The sequence below is a fragment of the Ixodes scapularis genome, unplaced genomic scaffold (assembly GCF_016920785.2).
Source record: "Ixodes scapularis isolate PalLabHiFi unplaced genomic scaffold, ASM1692078v2 PGA_scaffold3__209_contigs__length_174095766, whole genome shotgun sequence".
NCBI classification, from domain to species: Eukaryota; Metazoa; Arthropoda; class Arachnida; order Ixodida; family Ixodidae; genus Ixodes; species Ixodes scapularis.
The window spans coordinates 94,251,430-94,267,734 of record NW_024609868.1 but is presented as its reverse complement, the minus strand read 5'-3'; the positions used below and the strand labels follow the sequence as shown (position 1 = coordinate 94,267,734).

General features: G+C 43.6%; 1 protein-coding gene across 1 annotated transcript in view; it reads right to left on the bottom strand.

The window, feature by feature from the left end:
- LOC121047762 overlaps positions 1-16,305 on the bottom strand; it is a 41,103-nt gene that overhangs the window by 11,723 nt on the left and 13,075 nt on the right. The window contains exon 3 of the mRNA XM_040503258.1: positions 9,695-9,936. Coding sequence (XP_040359192.1) covers positions 9,695-9,936 — 242 coding nt within the window. The remainder of the gene's footprint in view (positions 1-9,694; positions 9,937-16,305) is intronic.

The following is a 16,305-nucleotide window of genomic DNA, read 5'->3' as shown; positions in this document are numbered from 1 at the left end:
CCATACGAATTTGACCATTCACTCACCTCTGTATTACTTCACTCCAATAATTAAGGACGTGTTTAACACAGAAGTAATGACGTAGAACGACCTCATGATGTACAGCAAGATCCAGCTCGACGAGTCGAGTCGCAGAATCAATCCCCGCAAGAGATGAAGTCACAATATGACGCTGTGCTTCAAACAAAGCATTGATAAGGTTATGGACAAATGCATGGGGGCTCGACATAAGGTAAGAATTTGTCCGATCCAAAAAGTGAATAATTTTTCTTAGCATTGTGCCTTCTTAATATCTCATGCCGAAATTTTTTGTATATCGTCTCAATGCCATAAATGGACGATAAAAGCTCGTAATAAAGATTCAAAGCCGGTTTTGCCTAGCTATAGTAAGATACAGGTTAAGAAGGTAGCTGCAAATGCCCCTCAAAGGGAATCATATCTCTCTCCGCCACCTCCGCAGCCAATAGCGTCCCATCGTTTCCGTGATGTCGCGGTCAACGCGCGAGGAGGGTCTTGCCTTTCTGTACATATTTGCTTTATCTTTCGACTTTGACTTAGCATTGTGGAAGCCACGAGAGGGAGATTAGAGTTTTCCCCCTTCGATGGAAACAAATACGACTTTCGGGCATTAGGTTCCCCCTCCGATTTTGTACAAAGGCTGCTTTCAGGGGCTCGGTTCCCCCTCCGATGAATACAAAGGTCGCTTTCTTAAAAAGTCGGATCGGAGACAAGTTGGTATCACTCTGTAGCCAATATCTATTCACTGAAGCGGAACAAGGAACGTTTCCAGTGGACTCTTTTTTCGACTGCGGAGGTATTTGAAACGGGCGCATCACGCTTCTGGGAGGAGCTTCTCCTACCTTCTTGACTTGTAAACGACTATAGCAGACGACACGATGGCTTTGCGGGTTCAGTGGTCCTTTCGGAGGAAGTACGGGACTGCGTTAAATTAAGTTGGGGACGAGCGGCGAAACTTATTTTCACGGGGCCAACTTTTTGTGTGATCTTGGAAGCGAAGACTGTCCTCGCACAACTTGATCGACCGTCGAGGTGCGCGAGTGCACAAACGCCTGCCCGTGTAGGCGTCCGCAATAGTTGAAAAGGATGAAAACAATGTAAAGCCGCGAATCATGTACGACGACGACGTGAGGTGTAGCAGAGTCCAAGTGCAGCCCACCACACGTTTCAAGGAGTACAGACGACGCAGAAGCTGCTTCAGTGTCTATCTCTGTGATCAAACAAACTGTTTGTAATATATATGGGTGACTTCATCTCACATCGTGCAAGAAAAAATAAATAATGGTCCCTAAAAAAACGTTTGGAAAAATATATCTCTGTGGAAAATGTGTGACGTGAAGAAAACTTCAAATTAGAACTGCAGAACATTTTTTGTTCTTGAATTTTAGGCTTCAAAAGAGCAGAACGTACGTCTTGCCATTTTTTCAGTTTTCACGAGATACACCATTTGGAGTCTCGAAACTTTCAGATTTTTTTTTTATAACAGTTATAAGCTTTTTCTAAATGCTTTAAGACTTCTTATAGAAGTGTTAAAGTTCTCTAGAAGTTTGTTTTGTTGATTTTATTTTACAAAATAAAAATGCTTGCATCTTGCGCATTTGACAACAATAGGCCAAGTTTGAATCGAGCTAGCTTTCGAAATACATTTCTTTAAGGCATAAGAGACATATGAAAGCTGGTATCTGAGCCAATTTAAAAATTAAATTATTGTGAATGTAGGCTTAGTTTATATGAAAAAAAAAAAACACTGAAAACTCGACAAGAAATGCTAAAAATACAAAATTTAACGTCATCTTTAAATTACGTTTTTGTGTTCTTATATAAGCAACGAAGTTTTTTTGACATATGGTATCGTCATATTAAGCAGTGCGTTTGAAAAGAAGACATATTTTACCCCCTTTCAAAAGTAAAAATATATGGGCCGTTGCCAAATTTTTTGCATCAGTGTATAGTAAAAATATTATAATATATAAAAATATAATTTAGTAAAAATAAGGCATGACTGGTATGTGATAATTAAAAACTTTTCATGGAAATGTCCAGTTCACTTATAGAATCTCAGAAGTTACAGCTTTCCTTTAAAGGGTAACTGCAAAGAAAAAAAAAGTTTCTTTTTTAAATAGCCTAATTGGGACAAGCATGTCAAAAAACAATTTTTCCGCGAGAAAAAACATTTTTACAGCAATATTTATTGCGTGAGACTCATTTTAGTTTGCGGCTATTTCGTCCGTTTTAAATCGCGCGCCACGAAGTTGTGATTATGTGACGTCAATCCCAAAAGGTTATCATTGGCTAAGAGTTTGATTGACAGCGTAGATCTTGGTTGTTAAACCTTTGTTATATGTTGCAATTTCCTTTTGAGCGGCATATTTTTACGTTTAAAGAATAACCCATGTGATGAGAGTTATTATTCGTTACAAAAGGTTTACAAGACGGGCACTTCCGTTTGGATTCATACACACAAAAGCTTCGCCATTCTATCATGGCCGCCGAAGTCTCTGCTCCCGCCTGTCTCGCCTACCTCGACTAATCGTTTCGCCGAAGTGATCAGTGTTTCGTCGTTTCGTGCTGACCCAGGTGCTTGAGTGAGACTTCTTGAAGTGAAGTAGTGTGTGTTTAGCAGCTGTCGCAGGTGTTAGTGGTAGGAAGCGATGCGGGGTTTTGACTTTCATAGCGCGATTCTTTCGTTTTCCTCTTTGCTTGCTTAGCGTGCTTTTTTTTGTTGTTGTTGTTTTGCTTGTTTGCGCGTGCAAATGCTGACTTTTCGGAGATGTCAGATGCGTTATCCCGACAGTGAGCCTTTCGCAGCCATGTCGCCCCGAAAGGAATGCTATTTGGCTGGAGGCAATCGGGCGTTCGCGTAGCGATTAACGTGTCTAGTTACGTTCTCGTCATATCGCTCTGGAGGCCGTCGAGATTCGCCCCGTGTGCACCTAACGTCCACGACTAGACAGAAAATAAAAAAAGCACTATGTCCGCTACGTAAAAATGGTCTCAGTTCATGCATGTGTAGGCAGGTACGAAATGGTGCCCAAATTTATTCACACCGCACGATGCAACACGTCGCTGTGCAAACGCAGTCTAACACGAAGCATAAAAACGGCAGATTTAGGAAATTCGGAGTCCATTGTTCAATTAAAACGACGTAACTTTGTTGAAAACGCCTGCAGCTTTTTACTCACGGTATGCGTCGGGAAACTTCCACATTTTGAAACAGAACGAGGCAGATTTACTTCTAAAAACGCTCCCAGCGTCCTCCCGGACCAGTTTGACTGGATCAGCTGACGACGACGGGACTTAACTGGTTGAACGTCATCCCCACAACCAATTTGCGCTTTCGTTTCAGCTCTGTCGCATCGCCGTGTTGCACCAAACAGAACGAGATCGCCGAAACCAACGCAACGCTGTCGTGAACCTTGGTTTGTGGTTCCGCACTCGTGGATTCTGTGACTCCCTTCGCTTTCAAAGCACGTACGACGATTACGAACGATACTTTCCGTCTTCCGGGAACATCACAGGGGCACTTCTCCGGTCACGTCTTCGCTACATGTGCTCGCAAACCGCGTCAAACCAAAACAATACCGCGGCCTGGCATAGTTGCCAGATCTTGCCGGAAGTCGAGACGCTGCGTCGTTCAACTCCGCAACGCAAGGAGGGTGAGGGGCGGGGCGTACTCCTCTTCCGCGGGGGTCGAAAGAGCGGGAGTTTCAAATGTGTAGAGGTTCTGACTCTACTAAATTACGTCCTGTGGCGTAAATATTGATAAAAAAAAAATCATTTTTTTCGCGGAACATTTGTTTTCTGACATGCTTGTTCCAATTAGGCTGTTTAAAAAAAAACTTTTTTTCTTTGCAGTTACCCTTTAAATCAACTTATCGAAACGTCTTTTTTTTTTTAATATTTAACAAGCATAAACATTTCTTTTCAAAAACCTCCTGTTAGGTAATGAAGGGGCGAGATAATATATTTTCAAAAACCTAGCTGGCCGATTGCGAAATTCTGCTTCTTTCATGCGGCCGTATTTTCACGTATACACTGGCGAGGCTCTTATAGAACTTCTTGGCTTTCTTTTTATTTGAGGCAATAAAAGATCATACAGATAGATAAACGGGAGAAATGCATAACAATGCATAGCAGTTTTTGTATTATAATATTACAGTAACGTTTATGGTGATAAAAGAAAAAAGTGATTTTAAGCGAGACTAACATTACAGGATTTTATTTGTTATATTTTTTATCAGAACCCTGAAAGACCCCTTTCTATTTCGAGCCTTCATTCACAAGTGGCGGGATTAAATGACTTTCACAAAACTCAAGAACTTCCTTTTTTTTTACGGTTTTACGGTATTAGACGAGGCATGCGGCTTCACTTTTGAGAAGTAAAGTGTAGTGGCCCAGACACTTTCTGGGCCACTACACGAGCAAAATCAGCAGCATGTTCAATCGTTTCCAGTTCTGACAACCTGAGGTTGTGCAAGAAGGATTGGTGCTTGAGGACTATCTCCACGCCATTACACGAACTTTTGCCGTGTAATGGCGCGGTAATGGCTTACCTTAAAAATATAAATTTGGTCACATATTGTCTCTTCGCCATCTCGTACAGGTGAAACCTATTTTTGAAATGACTAGGCTCCCCACAGGAGATGTGGACAAGTTTTGTAAATATAGGAATGTTTTCTTCCAGCCACTCTTCAACTGTGCGCAGGGCGAACGGTGCGTGTGCTGTATTTTGCATGATGTCGTCGCTGACAACTCCGAAGCTGTAGATTTTGAGCTCCGTTGTAGCGACGCAAGTGAAGACAGACACGGCTTGGTTCTTCAAACGAAAGCATGGTACCGCTCGCGGAAGAACCACGCTCCAGTTTTCCGCAAAATCGAAATGAAGTACAATACGAGCCTTGAGATGCGACTTTTCCGAGCTTATAGAAAGCGCTGAGCATGTCGGATGAATTAATAGAAGTACTTTGTCACGTAACTTCTGAGCTCATTCCAAAATGCGTTACTTTCTATTTGATTCTTTAGCAGTTCGCTAGATTCCCACAAAGCTACTTCAATTTATTAGTCTTCCTTCATTGGCAACGCTTCCAGAGTTAAACCATCTCTTTTTGGATACACCTTACAGGTCAGCAAATCATACTCCTTAGCTGGGTTAGCACACAGGCAAAGTGCCTTAATGTCTTCAAGACTGAATTCTTGGTCGCCCACGTTTAATATTACTGCCAGGCAAAGAGTGGTTGCTTTCTCTCTCGGTTTTGGTTAACTGTGTCTAACAAACTGACATGTCATACCAGATATGTGAATAGCATAGAACCTGCCAGCGAAGCAAAACGAAAGGGAAAGGCTGCCGCTCTAGAAGGCGGTGGCACATAAGCTTTAGCTCTGGTAGCGCCTCCTGGTCATCACAGGTTGTCTGTAGCTTCTTCTTTCTGCCACTTGCGCGGATAGCCATATTGTCACAAATGACAAGTGTTGAGGAGGCAATTAACTGGATAAACTAAACGTTTAATGGGGCGAACTTGTGCCCAAAACGAAATAGAAGAAGGCTAGCGTCGCAGGCATCGATGTCGGCGAAACAGCAGGATCGAGCGTTGGGGCAAGACTCACCCCGCGGCTTGCCACGCGGGGCCCCTTCTTTAGACGCGTGGGCTTCTGGAACAATCGGCGTAGAAGGTTCGGCGCGTAGAACATTGTAATCTCGAATAAGCAACAGGGTTTTCGAATTTACAAGAACGCGATATTACAGAAACAACTAAAATTTGTATCGGCAGCCAGGCATCGAACTTCAGCTTTTCGTAACCGTTAAGCCACGGGCACGTTTTTATGTTTCTTATATTATTAGGCCCCGGGCGCGGGGCCTACTAGGCCAGCTGCGCGCGCGGCAATATGGTAATCGTTTCTAATGTTTATAGTGCCCCTGCCTGTAGTAAATAAACATTCACGACAGCTATTTAAAAAGGTGCGACACCCATAGTGTTAAACCTCGGCCCTTGTATTTCCCTTTCGTTCTCACTTTCCGTCGAAAAAAATAGCCAATGCAGCTTACGAGAACCTTGAAGCTACTCTAAACAAAAAAAATAAATAAATAAAGATGGCGAAATTTTAGGAGTGGCGCACATTGCAGAAAAGTGAAGCAAGCGCCGAAGCGGCGCGAGGCTATCACAACTGATAGTTTCAACTCATATCATTCTACGAGATTGGGGACGTTCGTTTGATATCGCAAACATAAAACTGCCAATAGTAAAAACAGATATTGGGAGGTTTCAAGAAGCGTAGCTGAGCTATCGTGCAAAGGAAGTTGTTTGAAGAAAAAAAAAATCATGCAGGCTTATTGACGTGCTCCGGGGATCGTCGCTTTGAAACGTTTTTTCTCCCGTAAGTGCTCCATTAATTCACAAGAAACTTTTAAAACGTCCTAAATATGTTTATTAATCTCATATGACAACGCATAAACATCATTTAAGACAGTTTCGATTTCTGTAGCTTACTAAGTAAGCAAACTGAATGTGCGAAAGAACGCCTTACCATATTATGCTCTAAATACTATCGATGCCTAAGTTTTGCCAAACTGTTGAGTGGACTCGAGAACCAATAAAAACTTTGATAATGTAACAAAAATAACTAGTATTTAGGTGAAAGACGAAATGACAGAGATATATGCATCGTAGAATGGAGGTACAAATATGTCTTCTTTTCAAGCGTACTGCTTAATATGACGAAATGAAGAATGTCAAATAAATGTTATTGTATTTATAAGATCCCATAAAAAGCTTTTCACATAAAAAATTGGGAACGAAATAAAAAATACGTATTTTCATAAAATAACATTGAATTTTATACTTTCAGCTTTTCTTCTCATGTTTACAGTGTTTTTTTTCTTCTTTTATATAAATTATACTTCGATTAAAATACTATAATTTTTATATAGGCTTATATACATGCGTTCATTTGAAATTTTTCTTATACCTTAACTAAGTGCACATCAAAAGCTGGCTCTATTCAGACTTGGCGCTTACTGTCAAAGAAACAAGATTAAATTTTTTTTAATAAAAATTACATTTTAGTGAACATTAACACTTTATATGAACTATTAAGCAGTAAACAAGTAATTATTGTTGCGAAAAAGATAATCTAAACGTCGCGAGACTCCAAAATGTCTCACTAGTGAAAACTGCAAAAATCGCAAGACTTTGCGACTTTGCGCAGGGTAATTAAGCCCTTTCGAAACCCAAAAATCAAAAACAAAAATATTCCGTAGTTCTAATTTTCAGTGAAGTTCTAGTCACATATTTTCCACCCACATTAATTTTTACTAGAATGTTTTTTTTTTGTTTTTTTAGGATCCATTATTATTTTTTTTACACGATTTAAGATGCAATCACCCATATATTACTTACCTGATATTTTTATCCAGCTCTTTCGCTATTTGGGATCTTACAGAAAATTAAAAAAATCTGAAGCATTTTTCTTCTGTGTGATGGTTACAAACAGCTACAAAACACACGCCCATATTGCGAGCCTAAAAAAACAAAGATTGAGGTTTCAACGCGATATGTTAGAGAAAAATGGCCCCTTCATTACAATGCACGTCAACTGCAGAATATAAAAGAGGGCCTTACGCTGCTTTGATATCATGTTCTAAACAATTCTCTCGCTGTATTTTTAGCGGATTTCCACACGTGTGATGATTTTCGACAGAAAGTATTCCGTACCTGCCATGCCACAAAATAATACAAGATCAAAATCGTACCACAGTATGCAAACAATTCAGACTGTTGCAGACGGCACACAGGTCATTCCTTATGCGTCCCTTGTCTGCAGCAGGCATTTCGAGGCGTCTCCAGGACCAGAAGTAGCCGTCACAAATATTTCAGAAGCCGCCGATTCTCGACAAACCTCTGTCCTGGTAAGCGTGAAATCTAGGTCTGTTACATCTATTTTTCTAGACATTTAAAATCTACGTCCGACTTTTGAACAATGGTTCTTTCGGACCGAAGCCCAATCCCATGTATTCGTCCTTAGGCACGCCCCTAGCAACGGTTTGTTTGCAGCAGTCACGTCATACTTATGGGGTCAATACTGAGTACATCAAAGCTGCATTTGGAATAAACCAATCTCACCAAGCGTTTGGCGCATGCGTGACGTCGCCTTAACTTCAGTCCGCAGGAGGCAGGCGGCCGCGCACTAGACAGCTCCTACTCTCTCGTACCCTGCACGCTCAGCTCTTCAGCAGGGCTACGTAAAAGTTATCGCGCATGCAGAAGAACTAAAGTTTTCTCGATGCATCGCGGCAGCGGCGTCGTAGCCAAAGTGGCTGGCGATATCGGTCTATTCGTGATTCAGTACTTTTAGCTGTCTCTGGAGCTATCTCTACCTTTAAATGAGTTCTTTAAGCGTCGGAGGTTTATTTATTTTTTCTGATCTCTCCTTCGCACTGTGCCTCAATGAATAAAAAAAATGTTGAAAATATAAGCAGCTAAAATGCGGATTAAAAAAAATATAGTTAGGTAACGAAAGAACAAACGCACAAGTGGTACTTTCGTTACGGCTCTTGCATTGGTGTGAGTGACTTGAAATTTACAATTAAATTTTAAAAATGGGATCACATTTAGACAATGTGGCTTGGAAGTTTTATTGACCGTCCCGATCACGCCAATACCGATTCCGCCGACGCCTTTACGTATGACTATGCAGTAAAAAAGGTTTCCCTTTTTCAGGACTGCTGTAAATATTCTTAACAAATAAAACATTTAAAAGGCACCGCAATTCCTGAATCGATTATTATAGACTTCTCTAAACGTATTTAATTTTTCTAATAATACGCGAGCCCGGGGAGGAGATTGCGCCCATAAAGAAATGAATAAACTTGCAGTTCATCCATTTCTTTTAGTGTCTTTATTATATTAATAAATGACGTTCCTTTCTATGTGAATATCAGGTCTTGTTAATTTTTACCTGAAACGCAACCCTGCCATACTCTTAAAATCTGCCGAAATTCCGTATAATTGCTCGTTCGAAATATTTTTTCATTATTAAGGGGGCATGCGAAGCTCAGCAGCGTGAAACGTGTAGTACTTATATTCTTCCTCACAAATTGTGTGCAATGTCATCAAAGATACTAAGACGCAAGGGCGCTGTGCATCTTCATTTAACTGCAAAGAATATACTTTCTACTCTCGTGTTCGCGCCCGAGATTTTCACATCCCTGCGCCTAATTCATTGTGTAGAATATCTATGGTGTACATACTGAATCTCGGCGCTCTAAAACGAGCCGGAAAATTCGGCGCCTGCACGTAAAAAGCTCGAAATTTCATCGAATGTGCATTTCGTGCAAGGTGCGCAGATAGCAGAGTGCGTTATTTGCTCGATGCGCCTATCGGAAGATGGCGCCGCACGTTCCCAGTATCGATAACTCATTCGTCAACGAACACGTTCGCCGTTAAACCTGTACCACGTTTCTTCATCTAATGTCTTGCTACAAGAGAGCTACTCATTGAAATTTCACTAGGTTATATCCACCACCTGAATGCACGTTTGATGAAAGTTTGAGCTATATATCTGCAGACGCCGATTTTTTCAGCTCGTTTTGGAGTGCAGAAACTCATTGTGGCCAGCCTATATTATCGCTTGTTGTTGTTCCTCATGAACGCTGTTGGACGTAATTCCGGAGTGGACGCACCGATGAGCGGCGTCCTGAGGAAGAGGACGACGCTGCAGACGGCGTTCATGATGGACAGGGCTGCTGGCATGTCGTCCAGACGGCAGTGGTTCGAGACCAGCACCGGGAACAGGAAGCAGCGCACTCCGCGACCCAGACCCACCAGGAAGGAGCCAAGGGCCAGGACCAGAAAGGATCTTATCGTGCTCACGGATATCAGCGCCCCGGCTTGGACGACGAAGCTCACCATCAATGCCGAATGCCTTAATATCAGGGGAGGCGCACCATTACATGTTCGACGTTAAGTTCACTTCAACCTGGGATGAGTTAATGCTCTAATATCGTGAGTCAGATCACTCTCTGAACTTCATGCATTCTCTCATGGACGCCCGATCAGAAAGAAGCAAGTGTCCATGAAAACAGGGGGTCTGACAGCCACCACCTCTCTGCTCGTGGGGGCCAGCCTAACACGTATACCACGTGCAAACGTGCCAAAGTTACTCTGATACATTTTCTCAATTTTAGGGTTTTGAACTGTTTCTATTGAAGAAAGTGTCCCTGATTACGAGGTTTTTTTTTTCGATGTCTTGCGTAGTTTTGTAGATATCCTATCTCATACTTCTGCTTCGGGGGTCTTGGGCGAAACCGAAACCACCGGCTCGAGCATGACGGCAAACCTTGTGATCAGCTGCATGGCCTTCGTGTTGTGACGCAAAGTGCGTATCGCGGTACCACACAACGCACGACCGGCCAGGTCGCAAGAGCAGTTACAATCAGTCAGGTAAGGTGCTACGGCTGTTTTACTGATTAGTTTCGTAGTAATATCTGAACCAAATAATAATAGACATTCATGATGTTTCTGGACAAACAAACAAGTTCGACACGATGAACGCAGGCTCAGAACGAGCCTCCACTTATCTTCTGAGAAGAACCGCAATCTTGGTGGCGTGCAATGCACGTTGTAAAAGCGGTGTGTAAGTTAATCGTAAGCTGAGCAGGAACGGACTAAACTATGGTGCAATGCACCTTCGGCACCACGACGCGCTTGAGCGAGCAGGGGGTCAATAATCTTCGTGCGCGATCACCGAGAAGCACTTACAAACTACGGACGCTAAAACATGACATAACAAAAAGAAACCGTCTTAAAAATAACTAAAAACGCAGCAAAAAAAGATGCAGGGCGAAAGAAGTGGCGATACGAACAAGTAGACAACTTCAAGACGAAAATGATATCGAGGCACCAGGTTGCTTTAAAAAAGAAAATGAGAGGCGCTATCAAGCGGCTCCGGTGCAGCGTCAGAGTTGGCTACTGCGCAACCGAGGCGCGCAGCTGGGCACGCGCCGTCGCCAGTGCGTGTGCCGCGGCTATGACGTCACTCCTCTGGAATGGCCAGACCGGCGAGGCGCGCGCGGCGGCGGCGGCTTTGGCGCGCCAGCTGTGCGCCGTGTAACGTCACTGCTCCTCGCGCATGCGCAGCACGGCTCTCCAGGAGTCACGCGAAACTGCTCAACCTCGGCCAGTGTAGCTCACGCTACAAAAGAGACTCGTTGATTGCCCGCTGAGAACCTAATGGTAGCATTTTTAATATCGGTTTTAGTGGATCGCGTTTTCTCATTAGTGCAATATTTTGGAAGTGCTCGTGTTTACTCTCCGGAAATCGATATCAGTAATTTATTTTGGTTCGAATTTTGACCGGAGTTATTCTTTAGCGTGCATACTGCACGTGCTTGCACGTGTGGGACACCGACCTCATAACCTTGAAAGGTGTTAAAGTTTGAGTTTGACGGCCCTTGTATAGTTTGAGTCACATTGATAACTGCGAGCTTGCAAGCTTAAGGCCCGTTCACACTCTTGCGATTGACTTCGACCGAGAAAGACCAGACCGGTTTTTAAGCCTTTTGCGACTTCTTAGGACCGGATGCGATACAGCGGAGCTGGTCCTAAGAAGTCGCAAGAGGCTTAAAAACCGGTCTGGTCTCTCTCGGGCTAACTCGGTCGCAAGAGTGTGAACGGGCCTTTAGCATACTACTTTAAGTTTAGAAAATTATAGTATTTCTTTTAAAGGACTTTATATTACAACGGCAAGGAGAAGATATTTGTTCAGTATCGTTGGCTACAACGCTTGACTGTTGAAAGTAAAATTAAAATAAGCCAGGCAACAGTGTTAAAACAGGAATACAAAAAGGGATATCTTGTCGTCATAGACCATTTATAAGAGTCCCTGGAGCGACATTGGCGATCGCCATTGCTTGGGCACGAAGCAAGTGATTGGACCCGAGTTCTTGCCGAACGTTGACGTCACACTCGTTTCCAATACGAGCTGAGCTGAGTTCACGCCAAATGGGGACGCAACCCGCGTGTCCAAGACATACTTCGAGTATGTGATCAAGCAATGGTGGACAATAAAGTCCCTTGATACTTCTTTTGAAAGTAACGACAACCAATACAAATGACAAAGCACATTCCGCTGGAACAAAATGGCGGCATTCAGTTCAACCTCTGCAGTGCGCCGCCGTTCGTTTTTCAAAACCTGCACCGTCCAGCATGCAGTCGGCGTTTCAAAGAATGTCCTATACTTGTAGGAAGGTCTTATCTAGGGGCTTTAGTGGACAGGCGTTGGCGCGGGCTTCTGAAAAGGGTCTATTCCGTCGAATGCGCGGGCACGAGACTGCAGCCGTCCGAAGGGACTTGGGTGCACGTATAGTTACGGGACAGGCACCTGCCGGCTGGCACTTTGCGTTGTCTGAAAATTTTCTTTAACGATCGCTGCAGTTCGTCGTCACTGTCGAGTGATTGTTGCAAAAATCACTTCACGGCTGACGAAGATGAAAGGAAAGCAAGAATTTTGATTCCCTTGGTTTTTGGCGCTCTGAAAGCACGTCTTTGACAAGAAAACGTTTGTCTGAAGATCTTGGAAAAAGAGCCCTCTCATCCTTTTTAATACGCTAAACCACACTCATTGCAAATAAAAAGTTGATATTATCTTCGTGTTCTTCTAATAATGAGAAACATTGGTCATGAGGATCACGCACCTTGTCATTTTGGTTTTGTATTGGTCGTTAGTAGCAGTGTCAACCGAGGGGAGGGTACTGAGGGGAAGGTATACCCCTCCTCGGTCCTCCTCACCTCCTCATCCTGTCTGCAATTCCTCCCTCCGAGCGGCGTCGCCGTCGCCTCACGAGGGTCACGTGACCTCACGGGGGTCATGTGACAATGACGTCATCACGATGACGTCACCGTCATTAATGACATCGCTGATGACGTCACCAGTGACGATGCCGATGGCGTCATCAGTGACGACACTCATGACGTCATCAGTGACGATGACGATTACGATGCGGACGCCGATGATGTCATCAGTGACGATGCCGATGCCGATAACGTCATTAGCGACGTCAGTGATGACGTCACCAGTGACACCACGCGTCCCATAATACACCGCGCGGTCACGGCGACGGCGTGCCGCTCAAGCCGGGAACGGGCGCCTAAAAGCTGCGCTCTAAAAATAAAAACGTTTGGTATTTTTAGTTAATTTCACTTAATAGGGCAATTAACAACGTTTTAGATTATTATTTTAATTATATTGTTGGATGGGACTTACGTTATAGCTCATGCGTAGGTCATAAAAAATCACAGGAAGACGCTTAAGCTGTTCCCAAGCCGTGCAAGCGTGTCTGCTCGGCCCATAGAGATCATACATAGTAACTCTAGAGGAAAAGGTCCGCCATTTTCCCATACATTCTGGCTGCCGCAAGCGGCGGAGCATGCAGGCAGACCCTCGGGGTCCCAAACACGGTTACATCATCAGAGCAGTTTCGTGAACTTCAACAATCCACGAACTTACCGGTGGAAAGATATTCGCGTTCCTTTCGAAGCTTTCTTTTTGCATAGCGCGCAGATGTACGGCCTCGCGTTAACGCTAAACTAAACCATATACCCGGCTTCGCCGGTGGGGCGCCCACCTGCGCTTTACCGGCTGCGCAACCACCAGATTTCCGAGATTTCGACAGAAGGGAAGTTAATGAAGCGTAATGACTTTATTGCTTTTTATAAGCGTTAGAATAGCTCAGAATTTAGTTTACAACGTTAAATTATCACTGTTTATATTGCTGAGAGTTTTCACTCTTCGCGTTTACATTGCGACTGCCGTCCTTCAGCTGGCAACGTTGCTTTCTTTCTCTCGTGTTCTGTCGCTCTCTTTTCCGATCTTTCACTCGGGACCCCGGGTGTCGGCGCACGGGATTTGCCACTCCTCCTCACCCACCTTTACCCCCCTGGCTTGGCCTAGTCGGTAGCGTGTGTCTCGCAACGGAAGGGTCATGGCCTTCCGTTGCGAGCTTTAAACGATTACTACAGCGAAACTTCGGCGCTTATTTTTTCGTCTTTACGTGTTCCAAAAAGCAGTATCACATCGGACACACCAATATCTCTTAAAAAAAGACAGGAAAAGGAATCTTAAAACGAATTAAATGATTAGCAAAGAGCACCTGGTGGATGTCGCTAACGTCTCGTTTGTAATGCCCGTCTAGGAACCTTGACAGGTAGTGACGATAACCAACCTGACGTCATCCCGACAGCTCTACGGCCAGCACAAGAGAAGAGGGGAGGGAGGAACTCTCAACTCAACAGGACTCTTTTTTATGTGTCCCAGACGTCGCTATCTCCATCTACAAGATTAAAGAAGATTAACCCGTCACTCAAAATTCACACGAAAGCAGATTTGCGGTTAATTGCGGTGGCCCGATCGCTCACGTGCTTCGACCGCTTCGGTGGCTGAAACGGTTAGGGCATCCTGACGACGTCTGCCTCGCCGCAGCTTCGCTCATCCCGAGAGAGACTACGTCACGATTGCGCCGGATGTGACGTGATCTCCGCGGGCTGCTCTCCGAGCGCTTGCCAGAGTGGGCCGTTTACAACGATAAATACAGCCATCATACAGGCTCAAAATAGAAACGTGCGATTGTCATTTACGGATATTGTGGATCATATTCAACCTATTTCTGACACGACGGGTATATTTCAAATTTCGATGAAGCTTAAAGAATTTGCCTTTAAAGAAAACTTCAAATTTTCGCTTTTAAGACAAATGGCTTACTTTATAAGGTGAAATTTTTTGAGACATGCAGCGATCTTTAATTTGCATTACATGTCATGTTTTAATAACTTTCGTTCCAAGCGTGATGGGTTGTGGGTTCTTTGAAATTCCCGCGCGATTTCATGCGACTGTGACGTCATGACCCCATCGACCAATCAGGATTTTTGCGGCTTCTCTGGGACGCCATTAGCTCTTCTAGCACCCCGGCCAAAAAGCTGGCGTGCTATTGAGCTCCTAAATACGCTAGCCTCTTGAGCTAGAATGCGTTTTGAAGCAAATATTGCAGGTCATTCTAAGAAAGTTTTTAAGTACGAAGTTTACATTGATATGTTCAAAACCTTCACATCAAATACTGTATGTTTCACAGATATAGACCTTCTCAGCGATTATCACCCGGGCGAAAAATGACAAGTTACTGAGTTGTGGACTCATGCGCAGCGTCTTGTATACCGTACAGCATAGCTTCAGCACGTGCTCAGAAGGCGCTCCACAGCCCAACAGACAAAGATGGCAGCGAGCAGGAGGAGATTTTTTCGGAGGTCTAGTATATATGGTGGATTTCAGATCAGCAAAGAGAACCGTTTTAAACTAAATTGCAAAAACAAAACAAAAACAAATACGCGAATGATTTTAGCACGAGTCTAATACATGCCATCAAAGCTTTACGGCGAATATGAGCTGTTAGTAATTCACAAAGCCCTTCTGCAAACTGCAGTGATTGGTTCCCCGCAAAAAGCACGGTAAAATAGACACGCGGGCCTTATCGTAACCGAAGACACGAAACAATAAAAGAAAAGAAACAGACAAAACAACAAATTTCCATTGAGACTTGTTGTTTTTTGTCCGTTTTTTTTATATTGTTCTGGTGTTTCCAGTTACTATGAAAGTTCTTCACCAGCTCGCCTATGTTTTTACCCTTTCTACGCGAGTTTTGTACAACATGTTGGTAGTTACTAAGGTTAAAGCAAGTAGACAGGCGAGCAGGTTAAGGACGGGCGTGGTAACCTTGGAGCGAGTGTGCAAAAAAGGGACGCAGACACACGAAAGTCCGAACTCAGTTAAATATTTCTTTTTGAAAAACACATCATTAAATAGGCCCACAACGGGTGTTGGACAAACTGGTCTCGGACAAAATGGTCCCGGACGAAATGTTCCCCGTCAGAATGGTCGAGCACAAAATGGTCACGAGTGATTTGTTAAAACTTTGGGAGCTCTGAAATTTAAAACAAATTGGGTTGTGTTCATGTTTATACAGCCTAGAACTTGGTCTCCCTCAACGGGCGACGAGTCTCCCAGCTGTAGAGGAGTGATTTAGCCAGTGCAGTACAACCGCTAGCCTGCGGCTTTAACGCGCATCTGAAATTTTAGTTAACTGATGCACTGATGCCTTATTCAACTCATGTGTAATGTACGTCCTAATGTATTTAATGATTTTGTGATATATTTTAGAAAACAACGAGAGAAGCCAAAAAGTTAAAAAGTTAATTTCAAAGTCTATTATTGCTCACTCGACTCTAAGACCCCTCTTTGCATAAG